The sequence below is a fragment of the Triticum aestivum genome, chromosome 5D (assembly GCF_018294505.1).
Source record: "Triticum aestivum cultivar Chinese Spring chromosome 5D, IWGSC CS RefSeq v2.1, whole genome shotgun sequence".
Taxonomy (NCBI): Eukaryota; Viridiplantae; Streptophyta; class Magnoliopsida; order Poales; family Poaceae; genus Triticum; species Triticum aestivum.
Window position 1 is genome coordinate 271,671,639 of NC_057808.1, and position 18,684 is coordinate 271,690,322.

Sequence of the window (18,684 nt, forward strand, 5' to 3'; positions counted from 1 at the left end):
CAACACAGCAGAAGCGAACTGGCCCTTCCTTCACATACAGTGTCTGAGTTTAAATTGCCAACTTCATGCCACAAGAATGTTTATGTAACGTACCTAAGTATATCATAACAACCATAAGGACATAGTAGTTACAGGAATATCTTTCTGGTTTAGGAACAAATCCTGGAACCCACCGGGATGCCAGTAACCAGCCAGTCTCCCAACTGTAAGAGAGATTTTCCTTTCGTGTTTTCACAAATTATGTTGTTTCAGCTGGATCATATGAGCGCCAATGGGAACAAAAAGGTTATTGCTGCAATGACCAATGATGGACCTCATCATGGCCAAGGCTGGGCACTGGAGGATTAGCCCTGGTATGTGTTGTATATGTTAATTGAATTTCCGTCCCCTTGGCTTGTTGCCTCGAGGGGATGATCTCATATTATGAATGTGATTTTCACCTTGATGACAAGATGTGCAAAGCTTTTGCATGCTCTTTAAAGAAACAATCCATCAAAATGGCATCAATTTTTTTAACCAAGTTACCTATTTAAACCCCAGTAATCACAGGGATCTCCAATTTGTTGCCATCAACTTTTGGAACACTAAAATTTACTTTTACTTTTTTTTAATCACAAGGATCTCCGATTTATTGCCATCAACTTTTGGAACACTACAGATCACTTTTACTTTCTTTTAAACACGACAGATCACTTCTACTAGCATCAAAAGTAACCAAGTATTTTATGCATCAGGCCTTTAAAGAGAAACACTTTAGCATCACAATCACAACAATACAACACAGTGGCTATTTGAGAATGTTAACATACAATAGGTAAGAATTTTAGAATTTGTTGCATAACCTAATCCCAACAGTAGGAATGACGTTTTTTTTGGTGCAGCCTTGTACAACTTTGGATCTAAGTTTATTGATATACACTAGCAAATTATAAGTATCATATTACCAAAATAACCTTTTGTGACAAGTATGGCAATGCCAATTTTCATGTGTTATATTGATCCTTATAAGTAATAAATGGTCACGCACTGGAATGGATAAGAAAATAAACTTCTTTTTTTTCACTAGTTGGGGCAATAAGAATTCACAAACATCAGACACGGAAGGAGTCCTCTGTATTAATTAAGTGCAGAGTAAGAATCCCTACCATGATTCTCAAGAAAAGATGCGAAGTTTAATTTCCTGTGCAAAGCAACTTTGGAGACTGTATGGATCTGGGCAATAAATTCTTTTACCACCCAGCTAGATGCAGTTCCTCCAACTCCTATTCTTGAAGTAATTGCTGGAAGTGACTTTATCACTCCCAAAAGGCGCATAGTGTCCTTAACCTGTGCAAAGATTAAGAATAAAATCAAAAGAGTAACAGCAGAGTAAGAGGGAACGAAAGCCCATAATATTAGGATTTTGCATAAAGATAATCAAAACTTACATGATAGTACACTTCCTTCTTTGGGAATACAGCCTGAAGGACACGGCATGCAGCAGAATGCAGCAGAGGCTCCCTGTCGCTTTGAAATATGGTTTCCAACAAAGCTCTGCATTTTAGACTATCAAGTTCCATGTCTGCATCAACCGTGTCAGTGCAGCAGCTTGTTTGGCAAAGCAGATAGATCCGTGAGAGGATCCTGAGCGCATCTGCCAAAATCTGCTCCTGCATAGGAGCAGTTGGCATCGTTTGGGGTCTCTTTCCAGATTTCCCACCGGCAGTACTACCCATGACATGGGCTTCCATATCAAGTACAGCATCCATTTTCTCTTTCCACCCAAACTCATCTTTAGCTCGACCATAAACTTCAATAGAATCTACCCTAGGCATAGATGAACCATCGAATGTTCGGCCAACTGTAATTGTGAATTCTTCATCAGCCAGAAGTGATTCTGCAGTAGTAAATGGAATATCATACCATGATCGCATGCCTTCATCAAGCTTAACAACTCTGTGAAACATCGTGATTTCAGACGGGATATTGCTAGCCGATGTGTTACCCACATGGATTCGACAACCAACCATTACAAGATCAGGATTTGGATTTGAAATAGATACCTACAGCCAAATAATAGAATGCAGATAAGTAACTGAAACGTCTGTTACAGGGTAGCAGAAAAATATAAGCAGTTGGGCAATAGCATGGGTGAAAAATTCACAGTAGTCACCACTTGGATTAACAGGTCAGTAATTCCTACCTTGAAGCCAGCAGATGTCAGGCTCTCTAAATACCCATCATCTGAGGTCAGTCTCTGCTTGATGCTTTCAGAATCACCACTTTTGGTTGTATCACTACTAAATTTGACATCAGACGTGATGCAAGTTGTCTTCTCAAAAAAGTCAAGAGGAAATTCTGGTTTGGTGCCAGCATAAGCTCTACTGGTGAGGATACTGCTGCCTAACTTCTTTGTTTGTTCTGCAGTAAGGCTCACTGAACTATCACCTCCACTAGGTGTATGCGAGTAAATATGAAGGCTTCCATCATCATATAAAAGAAGACAATGTGTTTTATCTTTGGATAAAGGCTTATATGCCGCAACACCCACCACTGGAGAATTTGAACCAGTACCATATCTCATGTTTTGTGCACACAGCTCATGAGGACCCAAAGACACAGCAAGAGGAGAATTTGATTTAAATTTTGATAGACAGGTAAGAGTTCCACTGCCAGCTATAAGCTCTCTCCAACGGTAAAGCCCAGCTGGTTTGGATTTACCATCTTGATCTTCTTCGCATACATATGATAGCTCAGTAACTGATGAAGAATCAGCATCTAAGCGCCCCATGAAAGTAGTGCCATCTTGATGAGACACGAATATAAGCCTGTAGGTTGATGAGAAGTACAATGATAATCCCTTGTGCATAGATACTGCATCTTTAACCAAGACTGTGTCAGTCAATGTTTTGGCACCAACATCGCCTGCCAATACAATATTGAGCCTATACAGAAGACCCCCTTCAGAAAGAACAAGTAGCACCAATTTGCCCATTGAAGAGGGAACAAGGGTGGCATCAACAATAACATCATCAGCCACAGTAAAATAATGCAATGGGCTGATGTTATCCTGCGAGAGATCATATATTTTCACAAACATGTTTGTTACCACCATGAGCTGTACCTGAGAACCTGAAACCCATTCCACACGACGAATGTAAGCTCCTTGCAGAGCAAGTTCTATGGCAAGGCGATCGGTTACTTCACCACGACTATTTAGTGTCAGTACTTGGCAATCCCCATATCCAGCAACAGCAAGGTAATGATCCTGTAATGGATTGAAGATCAGATGAACAATTTCAAAGCGGACAATGTTTCTGGAGAGTGGCTTCACATTTGTTTTGTCCGCTGTAATAGGGGCTGCAGTAGGCTGTCCAATGATTTGTCCCACATCAAATATAGCTACTTTATCCCCTTCTCCAACAGCAAGCTTGCCTCGACTGCTGGCAGTCAGCAATGATTTAGTAAGAGAACCATTAGCAAGATGTGACTTGAGTTCCCTTGAATTCGGATAATCAGCCTTTATCTTCAGATCCAGTGATCCGCTTTTGAAAGCTTTCTTTAGTTGGAATACATCAGAAGCTTGTGACACCAGCATATCACCTCCTAACAAGACTTTCCTATCTTTCAAAAGATTCAACTCTCTCTGGCTGAGTATTGTTGGAAGCAACTTCTTGCATAGTTCAAGCATTCGAACTTCAATATCAAGATTTTTCAGAAATACAGGGAGCCCATCACTAAAGCCTTTTGGCACAGATAACTTGAGGGAAGTATCAGCATCAGTTGAGATGTCATCTTCAAAATCAGAGCCACTATCTGCAACCTGTTCCAGATCATCGTGATAAGGCAACAACGGCTGGAAGCTGCAATCAGCAGGTGCTGGTGCACTGGATGTTCCAGTAAATTTCCGAGGTTTCAAGCACTGGCAGTTGCTTCCTCTCACACCACCAGCGCCACAATCACAGAAGAAACGGCTTGAGCGGGAATAAACAACACGGTGACCCCGATGGCACACCTTGGCACATACAGAACAGCAACCTTTGGAAACAGTCAAATCACATGTATAGCAGAAGTACCAATGCTGTTCCATAAAATTACTACCACTGGATGTAAATGTGCACACTTTGGATGCTAGTGCCCTTTCACTGTTTCCATCCTCTTCATCATCTCTATCCATGCTCCCCAATTCCCCATCAGATGTTCCATCATCTTCATCTTCCTCGCCAGAACTAGCATCACAATCAACAGCAGAATTACTTTCTTGATTGGTGCGAAGAACTAGGTTCTCTGGATTCTTCAACTGCTTTGGTATGAGAGATCCTGAACCACAATCGTTGCCAGAATTTTTAGATGAAAGCCTCTTAAGGGCAGTCCTATTTAATCCAGCCTCGCCAAACACTGACTCCACAAAAGTAAACAGAAACTTCAAAGTATGAAGCAAACCCTCATTACCAACCATCGTCTCCATCAGCATCAGTGTCTTATCAAATAGCTGTTTGAAATGTGATTCCTCACTCGACAGCTGGACAAGAAAATGGAAATATGCTTTGGCAGTTTGGAGATCACATGACAAAAATGCTCTATCAAGTAACAGTAGCATTGCACCAAAGAGATGATGTTGAAGTTCTTTGGCCAATGTCTCAGACGAAGGGCAGATAAGACGCATAAGAAAATCCACTGATGATTCTCTTAGGGTTGTTGAACCCACTGTAGTACCACTCTCACTTTCAGGTTTCAAAGGATGACCCAAAATTCTAAATTCTAACCAAGATGAAAATGAGGACGCCTCCATTCCAACAAATTTATTTTGCAACTCCACCTTAAGGGCGGGACAAAGGCCAGCACCTAAAATATCCGTGAACAAGTGAAGGATTTTTAAATTAACCTGCTCAGACTGGCATCTGTCCAATATATCAATAAAGACTGATATTTCAGCATGCTCGGGAGCAAAGAGACTGCTTGCTCCTTCAGGCGCACCTTCTACATCACCAAGGAAGAATTTAAATACATCTGTTTTTGAACGAATGTCCTCCACTAGATCAATAATGGTAGAAACCAGAATTTCTTCCGCCCCATGGTCGATGCTTTCTTTTGAGTTGATGTCAGCAAGGAACCCTTCTAACTGCTTCAGGGTAAACAGGTCAATGTATCCAGCTAGATCATCCCTGTAGTTGATTAGACTCATAAATATAGAATCACACTGTCCATAAATGGATTTGAATATTCGATCAGATCTAACAGTCATCACCATTCCAAATAGTTTGGAAATAACACTCACATCAACTTGATCTCTGTCTCCTGGTTGCATGATCTTTATGTATCCATCAAAGGTGTGTATGATGTCATGTATTACGAGAATGCAAGAAAGGAGAGCACTGTTGCTAGAAATGTAATCTGATGGAAATCCATGTAACAGGCACTTCAAGGGAAAACAATTTTTCTGTACTTCACCTAGCTTTGTAGCAACTCCATCTATCCTTGATGGAAGATCACATATACGTTCCAGCACTGCCATGTCAGAACCAATTTTCTCAAAAAGGAGGAGATGCTTGGATTTGTCAAAGGCAGAATGCTTAAGCAGCAAAGAAGGATAACAATGATCCTTAGAAGGCCTTTCTCTATCAACAAGTGAGAGATATGCTTCCCTGAAAGTACAAAGATAGGTCTCCAAAAGAGATGATAAAATATTTAAACAATGTCCACTATTTTCACTTATGTATGTCACCAAACTCTTTCCAAGAACAGATTGCTCTCCATAAAAAACCACCTGCTTTCCGTATGAGTCCACATCAGTTTTTTCACTTGCTTGGTTCCTCCAAACACCAATATTGATGAGAGAGAGAATAAAAGAAAGCCATGCTCCTTTCCTGGAAAAATCCCAAGTTTCCAGCATGCTTGAAGCATTGAGAATCTCAGAATTCAACAACTGCAGGAATCCAAATACTACAGACGGCAGGTTGGCACCCACAAGAGACGAAGCATCATCACTTACACTGAGAGCAAATGTGAGGAAGAAATTGAGATTTACAAAATCAGGTTTGGACAGATCAACATTCTGAAGGAGGGTATCATTGCCATGGTAACCTATATCAGCAAGAGTGCTCCAGCAAATCAGAAATACATATCTTTCAACGATGAGATCATCAGCCAGTTCGGGTTTCATATCCCTCCAACTACCAAGTATTTCTGAAATGGTCGCACTTAAATCAGCCAAGTTCAAGCCTAAAGCTCCAACAGCGGACTTATCAAAATAGAACTCAGCATGAGCAGGAGTCACATCAATCAATTGCGAGAACAGACTACTAGCTGTAGCATACTCCTTGACAGTGTCCATGAGTAAACCCTCCACAATAGCAGTTGCAAAGGATGGCAAGCAATCATTCATGGAACGTGGCTGCTCTTCCTTCACTTGGATATCCCGCATCCTGGATCTTAATCTCATAAACAACCATGTTGGGCGTGTCTGCGGATATAACAGAATATGTCGCAGCACGAGCAGAAGTCTTGAAAGGACTAAAGCCCATCTTGTGAGTCCAGGTGCATTTTTCCCAGGTGGATAATGTTTCATTTTTTCTAAGGAAGAAAGCACAATGCTAACCAAATCAGACTTTTCTGACCCAGTGGTTGAATGAAACGCCACCAACAGAATTTCCAGATGAAAGGCACAAGGCAGAGTTTCACAGAACTCATTAAAATTCAATGAGCTGGATGACTTGTCATCTGCCTTCTCCAAAAGATAACCAACATATTGAACAAAAACTTTTCTTCCCAGAATATATGCCGACTTTGTCCCAGAGATAATTGCACGGGCAACTAGAGCAAGTGTATAGTTGTTATAAGTGTACTTCCCATTCTCAACATTAAACACTTTCTCCACAAGGTCTTCTCTTAAAGAAGCAGGACACTCATCAGAAGCAAGGAACATTTGTAGAAATTCAAAACAGGCCATGTTGATGTGCAGTAGGTTAGTCTCCATATGGTGAGATGATGTGTTTTCAGCACTGCTTTCGTCAGGAAGACAAGCTTGGCACTTTAGTATTGACATAAATTGTTCCAAATGATCTGTATGAAACTTCCTGCAAGCATCCATGTATGTAGCATTGCACCATTCAGGAGAGAAGATGCATGTTTTCATAAAGCATATCAAATCAGCAGCTAGCTGAATAGGCCCATGCTGGCTGCTTGATGAAACACTCCCAAGAGAAGTTGGCTGTTCAACACTATCAGCTACTCCAGTAGAGCGGGCTTCAGAAAAGAGATTCCCAAATAGTGCGTCTTCCTCGTGACTGGCCACAGACTCCACCTCTGACACACCGGCTTGTTTAGTGCAACTTATCTGCGGCTTCTCAAGTGCAGTCATTGATTTTACTCCTTCTTCATGGAGGAAAAAGATGAGATGCACCAAATCATCCAACCATTGCTCTTCTGAAGGGAAGATAAACTCCAGATACTCCTCACATGTGTATTTCTTCAGCAATGGCACCACCACAGAACGAGCTCGACAAGACAAACCATCAATCTCGGAATTGCATGAATAATCTAGAACATCTTTACAAGATTTGTCCCTGTCAACACGACTTGTCCATCTTTTGGTGCTTTCAAGAAGCTTTAGCACATATTGCACGGTATGAGGAGAGTAAGCTAATGGGGGTACTAAGCAAGAACCAGATTTTTCATATCTCCATGTCTTTGTACTAAATATGCCCAGAAGGGAAGCAAGTATGCATACTTGTACAGTACAACAAATATCACTATTGCAGAAGACAATTTGAATCAGCTGTAGGAATTCTTCAAGTATTTGCAGCAACATAATTCCAACACCATCTCCAGAAAATACTCTATCATGGTTAGAGAACTTGAACTTCAGCCCAAACAAGACCGGCAGACTATTAGCACACCTTGCTACTGAGCATAACATCATGGTATCAGAAACGTCACAAGGGAATTCCATTGCGAGACCATGGGCTAACTTCAAGATTCTTTGGGTAAAAGACAATCTCATGTTAAAATTGATATCTTCTATAACTTCCAAAGCTGGGGATTGACATAGCTTCTGAATCAATGTTAGAAGGCGGGGTATGCAGTGTAGATGCACAACTGCAAAATGTTGTGCTATTGACACCATGGCACTAGGAGATGCAGCATGCAGTGATTCAGTGGTCTCTGGAATAGCATAATTTTGCTGTAAACACTCTGGTGATAAGGTCAAACGAAACCGTTGCAGATCATCTCCACTATTTGAGCAGTTGAAGCCTGGTAATCAATCGTCAAGAATATACAAACATCAGCAGATGAAGCATCAAAAGCGCATAGAACCTTGAACCGCATTTTTAAAGACAAGATCTAAAACTCACCTTTTAAATAGCAGAAATATTTGTCCTGTGGGCTCATGCGCTCAGATTCGACTGGGACAGATGACCACTGCTCGATAACGTCATGTATATTGCTGGGCTCCAACGAGTAAACCTTGCTAGGAGACCCGCTAAGCAGCACAGATTCCATGAAAAAGGCAACTTCATTCTGAAAAGATGTGAAACATAATGAACACAAATTGTTGCTACTGAGAATGCGCGATAACACAATCCAAGAAAGTGCAAGTTAAGGGAACTCTGCACATTTGACAAAATACTGAATCAACTCTGCACAATACAAAATGCTGCCACCATCTCACAATAATAAGATCACAGCAAGGTGAACTTTGTGTGGCCACAATAAACATCCCCTTCAATTAAAATCAAGACGAAAGAGCTTACCAGTAAGCCAAAGTCATCACATGCATATGATGATTTTTCGAGATACAAGAGACAAAACTCCAAAGACCTCTCCGCAATCTCCACAACTGTTGACTCCACTTGCTCCACTAATAACAAGATTAGAAAGAAAACAAAGTGAGAAGCAGATCAAATATTTGCTAGACAAAGTGAGAAGCCGATCAAATATTTAAGCAAAATCTGAGGGAATGGTAAAAAGGAGGAATAACATTGGAGAGAGAAAATGCATTAATCAAAATCAGGTAAATGAAAAGCAACATTCGATTACAACAGTGCATGAACTGCAAGACACATTAGTACAACCACAATCATATTTACTCCCTAATCCCTACTGGCAACAGAAATAAGTTGAAGCCACACTAAGATCTGCTAAACCGACGCCTTACAACCTAGTCTCAGTAAAAGTAAATTCCAAATACAATACAAGTAAAGAAACAATAATTGCAAAGTAACATCAGAAGCATCAGCATACTCCTAACTTACAAGAGCACTCACAACTTACTGGACAGCATCAAATTCATAAGGCAGGCACCAAGATGCTCAAAAGGGTAATGAAATGTATCAAAGCAGGATCCATCCATATGAGAGAAATAAGTATATAATACACACCTATCTCTTGAAGTACAACAGTAAACTCCACAAACAAAGAACAAAACAATATAGTAAACAAGGTACTATGAAACATCAAATCAAATAAGAATCTAAAAGGTGCATCAAAAAGCAAGTAAATTAAGATCTACAGGGATGTCTTCACATTTCATAAGTTTTCAGATGAGATGGATGAATGAATATGAAGTCCAGTATGACTGAAATTGTTATTCCCTCCATCCATTTTTAGAGGGCCTAATTTTCAAATCTCCCATACCAAGGCGATAGCATGGAAGTTGGGAGTAATTTCAGGGAGTAGATTTTGGCCAACAGGATCACAACAAATAGCTGGCTGGCCGCCGTTAAAATCTCGCATGCATCACTCATTAATGCATTAATCCTCTCGCCTCCTCACTGCATGCGGCTGCTAAGAGTTAACGTGGCTGCTAACAATTGGTTGATGCATGCAGAAAATTGATGGGAGAGGCCACGCACAACACGCGAGAGAAATATATTAATGGCTACATGCATGGGACAGCTAATTAGGATGAGTAATTATGGAAAAACGAAATTTGGGGTTAGGCCCTGTATAAAGGGATGGAGGGAGTAGCAAATATTTGCACATTTGTGGAAGCCTCAGCATATCAAAAAACATGAAGCTGGTATTGGAAGTAGTGTTCACAGACGTAACAAGAAGACAATTACAACTGTTAACCAAGACTAACCTAATTTGCTAATTTAGGCTTAGTAGAACTAGAACTGAGTACAGGAAGTGCGGTTTCAGTACAACTAGGCACGAGGAGGAGGTTAGCCTTGGCGGGCAGGTGGTACCTCAGAAAGACACCTTTCGATATTTGGGGTAATGTTGCAGAAGGATGGTGATATCAATGAATATGTGAGCCATCGAATCAAAGCTGGATGGATGAAGTGGCACCAAGCTTCTGGCGACAACTATGACAAGAGAGTGCCACAAAAGCTAAAAGGCAGGTTCTATAGGACAGCAATTTGACCGGCAATGTTGTATGGCACTAAATGTTGGCCAACTAAAAGGCGACATATCCAACAGTTAGGTGTGGCAGAGATGCGCATGTTGAGATGGATATGTGGCCACACAAGAAAGGATCGGGTTTGGAATGAGGATTATACGTGAGAGAGTTAGGGTAGCACTGATCGAAGAAAAGCCTGTCCAACATCGTCTGAGATGATTTGGACATGTACATCGCAGGCCTCCAGAAGCGGCAGTGCACAGCGGACAGTTAAAGCATGCTAATAACCAAACCTGACATGGGAGGAGTCCGTTAAGAGAGATCTGAAGGATTGGAACACCGCCAAAGAACTAGCCATGGACAGGGGTGCGTGGAAGTTAGCTATCCACGTGCCAGAACCATGAGTTGGTTTCGAGATCTTATGGGTTTCAACTCTAGCCTAACCCAACTTGTTTGGAACTAAAAGGCTTTGCTGCTGTTGCTGTTGTTTAGGAAACAGACATTCAGGCTTTATACCACAAATTACTAGACACAGATGATTCTTGCATAAGCTTGCCAATCTTTGGTCAAATACAGATACCTTGCTTGAAAAATAAACAGGGCCTAAAAATAACAAAACATAAGTTTCCACCAAATCAGTGAACAGTCAATATCTAGCCTATTTGCGCTGCCCTGCCAAATGTCAATCATCCTCTCAGCCAAGCGCCTGAGCAATGCAAATAAGAAAAGCATATCCGATACTACATTACTAGGCTATGAAGTCAGTATACGAGCATGGCACATGCATGCATCTGCGATTAGCTCATATATGAATCAATTCATGGTAGCTCATAATCAATTCATGGTAGCTCATAATCAATTCATGGTAGCCCACAGATGTAAGCATCCATGACCTCACAGCACAAATAGTACTACCCAAGCTAAAACAAAAACATAAACCCAAACAAGCGTGCAATCCTCTCATGACACAGAAACAAGGTAATTGAAACAGAACAAGGCAAGTGAGGCTCGATGCATGAAACAGGAAGTATGATGCAAGCAATAAGGCAGAGGAAAGACTAAGCTAGGCAGAAAAATCAGACTCGTACCCTACGATCGTGCAAAAAGGAAAAGGCAAAACAGCAAACTACCGCTGGAAAGTTTCCCAGTTGTGTAAAGCGACGAAACATGGAAGCTCTAGATCGATCGGCAGGAGAAAACCCGCTATGATTTGAGCAGACCAGTCCAAAGCGTGGCCCTAAGCCATCCAACCATTGCTCTAACGAGGCGAATCCTGCTCCCGGAAAGGGATTAAACAAGCGGAGGATCATAATTCGCAAGCCAATGCAGTCTAGGAGCAGCTGCAGCGCATCTCGCACCCGCGAAGCTCACCACTGCGAGATCGCACAGCCTACTGAGCAAATCCAAAACCCTCGACAGAAGCAAAGTAGGTAGCTGCCTCGGAGAAGGCCGAAACGCTAGCCGCCCAAGGGCTCGGAGGATCGGGGGAGCTCACCGGAGGAGGAGAGGACGGTGGAGACGACGGCGCGGGCGGCAGCGAGGACCGCGCCGGCGCGGGCGGGCTCGGGCGGCGGGCCGGCGGCGAGGGCCCCCGCGAGCGCCTCGAGGCCCGCGCGGGCCGCGCCGGTGCGGAGGCGGCGGGCCGGCGGGTCCCGGTCGCCGGCGGCGGCGGGGCGCAGGAGGTCGAGGAGCGCCGAGATCTCCGCCGCCATCTCTGAGGGATCTCCGATCGGCGGCGGAGCCCTAGAGAGACGAGCTGGCGCAGGGTCGGATCGATCGCCCGGAGACGGCCAGGGTTTTTGCACTGCGTGCGTGTGCTCTAGAGAGAGAAAGGAGGGGGGAGAAAGGGGGGAGATGGGGAGGAAGAAGACGACGCGATGTGCCGAGTGGCCTTTCTTTATTTTACACGGGTGGGGTTGGGGTTGGGGTTTTGGTTCGATTTCTTCATGAGTAAGGAGGGCTGGATTCGTTTGATTAGACTCTGCTTAGCTGTGTGGTCAGTGGCCGCTCCTGATTAAGTCGGTTCACGGTGATATTTTTATGGAGCTTTTTTGTTGTATGACCCCTGTGGAACGGATGATAATATTTCTGGAGCGGATGATATTTCTACATTGCCCTCGGTGTGTTGTGCCCATATGGGCACACTCTTGTTTTGGTTTACTGTATCGTTGACAACATGCGTTGCAGTGTCCTTCTATTTTTACGAGAGAGCAATATGATTTTCATATATCTGTGCATAAATAAAGTGTTGAATGATGGATACAATTTTTTTTGTTAAAATTTAGATGGTGCAAACAGTTGAAAAGCATTGCACTACTCATACTAACATATTGTACATCAATTGAATAGTATACAGTGCATAGCAACACTAACCTTGATCCCTCAATAAAAGTAGTAACACCTTAGTATGACATGCCATATAAAAAATGAAGCAATATGCGTAAACCTGGTGAAAATGAGTCATATAACTTCAGTTCACAAGCTATACATGAACTCTAGCATGAAGTACACTGACTGACCCTAGCTAACTAAGGAATAATAAGTTGTGCGTAAGCACGGAATTACATAATTATCTGGCATTGTCTATTGTTTTGAATATACATCAACTCTAGCATACCGAAAAAGGCTTTCGCCCCGCTTTATATATAAAGCAATGACCGACCATAGCTCAGATACAAACGCACGCCACCCCAACACACGCACACACCCAAGGCTAGATACATAGGCACTGAGCGCAGCAACACTTCCCCTAGTACTACACGAGCAACCGGAGTTCCAAGGCGGCGCGAACACGCCAACGCGAAGAGAAGAAGCCGCATATGACGAACCGTGTGCTCCAAGGCGGCGCCTTCAGGAAGGTTACGACACCAGAGCGCTGTCACCGCCCGACCCGAGGATCAGAGTTTCCCCTGGAGCAACACGACGGGCAATGAGAGTCGTGACGACGCCTTCAAGAAGGGAGCGAGCTTCGCCGCCGCCAGTCCGTCCGAAGATAGATCAGGTTTTCACCCCGGCCAACACTCACCACCACCGGACGCCACATCCAAATGACCACGCCGCCCACACGGCCATGGCCACCAGGCAGCACCTAACCACGGGCTCTGCCCAAGAGCACCGCGGAGCCACCACCAGGGCCGCCGCCCTGGCATTCAAGACCTGGACACCACCTCACTCGAGACCCACCGCTACCCCAACCAAAGGTACGAGCGGAAAGGAACCGCCTTTCACACCCCTGGGCTGCCGCCAACGCCGAAACCCAAAGGCCGGCCAAAATTGGCCTCCATCGATCCGTCCTGCTGCCGGACGCGAGACGAGTACGGTCCTGCTGTCGGGCGCGAGACGGGCATGATCCTGCTGCCGGGCGCGAGACGAGGTCGGTCCTGCTGCCGGGCGCGAGACGAGCTCGGTCCTGCTGCCGAGCGCGAGACGAGCGATGGACCGTAGTCGGAGGAGGGCCGAACCTTCAACGAAGGTAGCAACCAGACGACGAGGAGAGGGCCGAAGGTCGAAACGGGCCGCCTACAGACAAGCCAACGCCGGAAAACCAGCCGCCGCCCTAGTCGACCCGCCGAGCTGCTATGGAGCCGGCACGGCGAAGCCACCTCGCTGCCGCCGCCCACAGCCGGGGCCGCAGCCACGCCGGGCCGGGGCCCCAAACCCGCGCCGCCGACCGGAAAAAGGCGAAATCCGGCCGGCACGCAACACCACCACCGCCACCATGCCGTCGACGACGAGCGCAACAGCCCCCGCGCGCCGCCGGCAGGCCCTTGCCGCCTCAGCCTGTGCTGCCCGCGGGAAGGAAGCACAGCAACACCTTAGGCCGCCGGACGCCGGATCCCGTGCCAGCCACCGGACCCGGCCCGCGCTCGCCTGTTGGGGAACGTAGCAGAAATTTAAAATTTTCTACGTATCACCAAGATCAATCTATGGATTCATCTAGCAATGAGAGAGAGGGGAGTGCATCTACATACCCTTGTAGATCGCGCGCGGAAGCGTTCAAGAGAACGGGGTTGATGGAGTCGTACTCGTCGTGATCCAAATCACCGATGATCCTAGCGCCGAACGGACGGCACCTCCGCGTTCAACACACGTACGGAGCGGGGACGTCTCCTCCTTCTTGATCCAGCAAGGGGGGAGGAGAAGTTGATGGAGATCCAGCAGCACGACGGCGTGGTGGTGGAAGTAGCGGGATCCCGGCAGGGCTTCGCCAAGCGCAAGCAGGGAGGAAGAGGTGTCACGGGAGGGAGGGAGGCGCCAGGGCTTGGGGTGCTGCTCCCATGCGCCTCCCCACTATATATAGGGGTGGAGGGGGCTGGTTTCTTGCCCTCCAAGTCCATTGGGGCGCTGGCAAAGGTGGGGGAAAGAAATCCCATCATTTCCCTTCCCCACCGATTGTTATCCCCCTTTTTTAGGGATCTTGATCTTATCCCTTCGAGATATGATCTTATTCCTTCTAAGGTGGGATCTTGGTGCGCCTTGACCAGGGGTGTGGGGCCTTGCCCCCACTACCCACGTTCATGTGGGTCCCCCCATGCAGGTGGGCCCCACTTCGGAACCTTCTAGAACCTTCCCGGTACAATACCGAAAAATCCCGAACATTTTCCGGTGGCCAAAATAGGACTTCCCATATATAAATCTTTACCTCCGGACCATTCCGGAACTCCTCGTGACATCCGGGATCTCATCCGGGACTCCGAACAACTTTCGGTTAACCGCATACTAATATCTCTACAACTCTAGCGTCACCGAACCTTAAGTGTGTAGACCCTACGGGTTCGGGAGACATGCAGACATGACCGAGACGACTCTCCGGTCAATAACCAACAGCGGGATCTAGATACCCATGTTGGCTCCCACATGTTCCACGATGATCTCATCGGATGAACCACGATGTCGAGGATTCAATCAATCCCGTATACAATTCCCTTTGTCAATCGGTACGTTACTTGCCCGAGATTCGATCGTCGGTATCCCAATACCTTGTTCAATCTCGTTACCGGCAAGTCACTTTACTCGTACCGTAACGCATGATCCCGTGGCTAACTCCTTAGTCACATTGAGCTCATTATGATGATGCATTACCGAGTGGGCCCAGAGATACCTCTCCGTCATACGGAGTGACAAATCCCAGTCTCGATTCGTGCCAACCCAACAGACACTTTCGGAGATACCTGTAGTGCACCTTTATAGCCACCCAGTTACGTTGTGACGTTTGGTACACCCAAAGCATTCCTACGGTATCCGGGAGTTGCACAATCTCATGGTCTAAGGAAATTATACTTGACATTAGAAAAGCTCTAGCAAACGAACTACACGATCTTGTGCTATGCTTAGGATTGGGTCTTGTCCATCACATCATTCTCCTAATGATGTGATCCCGTTATCAATGACATCCAATGTCCATGGTCAGGAAACCATAACCATCTATTGATCAACGAGCTAGTCAACTAGAGGCTTACTAGGGACATGTTGTGGTCTATGTATTCACACATGTATTACGGTTTCTAGTTAATACAATTATAGCATGAACAACAGACAATTATCATGAACAAGGAAATACAATAATAACCATTTTATTATTACCTCTAGGGCATATTTCCAACAGTCTCCCACTTGCACTAGAGTCAATAATCTAGTTCACATCACCATGTGATTAACACTCAAAGTTCACTAGAGTCAATAATCTAGTCCACATCACCATGTGATTAACACTCAATGAGTTCTAGGGTTTGATCATGTTATGCTTACGAGAGAGGTTTTAGTCAACGGGTCTGCAACATTCAGATCCGTGTGTGCTTTACAAATCTCTATGTCATCTTGTAGATGTAGCTACCACGCGCTACTTGGAGATATTCCAAATAACTGCTCTACTATACGAATCCGGTTCACTACTCAGAGTCATCCGGATTAGTGTCAAAGTTTGCATCGACGTAACTCTTTACGACGAACCCCCTTTCCACCTCCATAATCGAGAAAATTCCTTAGTCCACTAGATACTAAGGATAAGTTCGACCGCTGTCATGTGATCCCTTCCTGGATCACTATTGTACCCCTTGACTAACTCATGGCAAGGCACACTTCAGGTGCGGTACACAGCATAGCATATTGTAGAGCCTACGTCTAAAGCATAGGGGACGACCTTCGTCCTTTCTCTTTCTTCTGCCGTGGTCAGGTCTTGAGTCTTACTCAATACTCACACCTTGTAACACAGCCAAGAACTCCTTCTTTGCTGATCTATTTTGAACTCCTTCAAAATCTTGTCACGGTATGTATTCATTTGAAAGTACTATTAAGCGTTTTTGATCTATCCTTATAGATCTTGATGCTCAATGTTCAAGTAGCTTAATCCAGGTTTTCCATTAAAAACACTTTTCAAATAACCCTGGATGCTTTCCAGAAATTCTACATCATTTCTGATCAACAATATGTTAACAACATATACTCATCAAAAATTCTATAGTGCTCCCACTCACTTCTTTGGAAATACAAGTTTCTCATGAACTTTGTATAAACCCAAAATCTTTGATCATCTCATCAAAGCTTTCATTCCAACTCCAAGATGCTTACTCCAATCCTTAGAAGGATTGCTGGAGCTTTGCATACTTGTTAGCATCTTTCAGGATTGACAAAACCTTCTGGTTGTATCACATACAACCTTTCCTCAAGAAAATCGTCGAGGAAACAATGTTTTGACATCCTATCTGCAAGATTTCATAAATAATGCAGTAACTGCTAATATAATTCTAACAGACTCTTAGCATCGCTACGAGTGAGAAAGTCTCATCGCAGTCAACTCCTTGAACTTGCCGGAAAACATCTTAACGACAAGTCGAGCTTTCTTAATGGTGACACTTACCATCATTGTCTGTCTTCCCTTTAAAATCCATCTGTACCCAACAGCCTTACGACCATCAAGTAGTTCTTTCAAAGTCTATACTTTGTTTTCATACATGGATCCTCTCGGATTTTATGGCCTCAAGCCATTCGTCGGAATCCGGGCCCACCATCGCTTCTCCATAGCTCGTAGGTTCATTGTTGTCTAGCAACATGACTTCCAAGACAGGATTACGTACCACTCTGAAGTAGTACGCATCCTTGTCGTCCTATGAGGTTTGGTAGTGACTTGATCTGAAGTTTCATGATCACTATCATAATCTTCCACTTCAATTGGTGTAGGTGCCACAGGAACAACTTCCTGTGCCCTGCTACACATTAGTTGAAGTGACGGTTCAATGACCTCATCAAGTCTCCACCATCCTCCCACTCAATTCTTTCGAGAGAAACTTTTCATCGAGAAAGGACCCGTTTCTAGAAACAATCACTTTTGCTTCCAGATCTGAAATAGGAGGTATACCCAACTGTTTTGGGTATTCTATGAAGATGCATTTATCCGCTTTGGGTTCGAGCTTATCAGCCTGAAACTTTTTCACATAAGCGTCACAGCCCCAAACTTTTAAGAAACGACAACTTAGGTTTCTCTAAACCATAGTTCATACGGTGTCGTCTCAACGGAATTGCGTGGTGCCCTATTTAAAGTGAATGCGGTTTTCTCTAATGCCTAACCCATAAACGATAGTTGTAATTCGATAAGAGACATCATGGTATGCACCATATCCAATAGGGTGCAGTTATGATGTTCGGACACACCATCACAATATGGTGTTCCAGGCGGTATTAGTCGTGAAACAATTTCCACAATTTCTTAATTGTGTGCCAAACTCGTAACTCAGATATTCATCTCTATGATCATATCACAGACATTTTATCCTCTTGTCACGACGATCTTCAACTTCACTCTGAAATTACTTGAACCTTTCAATAATTCAGACTTGTGTTTCATCAAGTAAATATTCTCAGCATCTACTCAAATCATCTGTGAAGTAAGAACATAACGATATCCACTGCGTGCCTCAGCACTCATTGGACTGCACACATCAAATGTATTACTTCCAACAAGTTGCTCTCTTGTTCCATCTTACTGAAAACGAGGCCTTTCAGTCATCTTGCCCATGTGGTATGATTTGCATGTCTCAAGTGATTCAAAATCAAGTGAGTCCAAATGATCCATCTGTATGGACTTTCTTCATGCATATATACTAATAGACATGGTTCGCATGTCTCAATCTTTTCAAAAACGAGTGAGTCCAAAGATCCATCAACATGGAGCTTCTTCATGCGTTTTATACCAATATGACTCAAGTGGCAGTGCCACAAGTATGTGGTACTATCATTACTATCTTATATCTTTTGGCATGAACATGTGTATCACTACGATCGAGATTCAATAAACCATTCATTTTAGGTGCAAGACCATTGAAGGTATTATTCAAATAGACAGAGTAACCATTATTCTCCTTTAA

General features: G+C 44.2%; 1 protein-coding gene across 1 annotated transcript in view; it reads right to left on the reverse strand.

The window, feature by feature from the left end:
• LOC123120823 (auxin transport protein BIG) overlaps positions 1-12,174 on the reverse strand; it is a 22,777-nt gene extending 10,603 nt beyond the window's left edge. The window contains exons 1-6 of the mRNA XM_044540810.1: positions 11,820-12,174; positions 8,733-8,839; positions 8,334-8,499; positions 2,183-8,232; positions 1,428-2,042; positions 1,146-1,326 (exon numbers count right to left, since the gene is read on the reverse strand). Coding sequence (XP_044396745.1) covers positions 1,146-1,326; positions 1,428-2,042; positions 2,183-8,232; positions 8,334-8,499; positions 8,733-8,839; positions 11,820-12,036 — 7,336 coding nt within the window. The 5' untranslated portion in view covers positions 12,037-12,174. The remainder of the gene's footprint in view (positions 1-1,145; positions 1,327-1,427; positions 2,043-2,182; positions 8,233-8,333; positions 8,500-8,732; positions 8,840-11,819) is intronic.
• Positions 12,175-18,684: the final 6,510 nt, after the last annotated feature.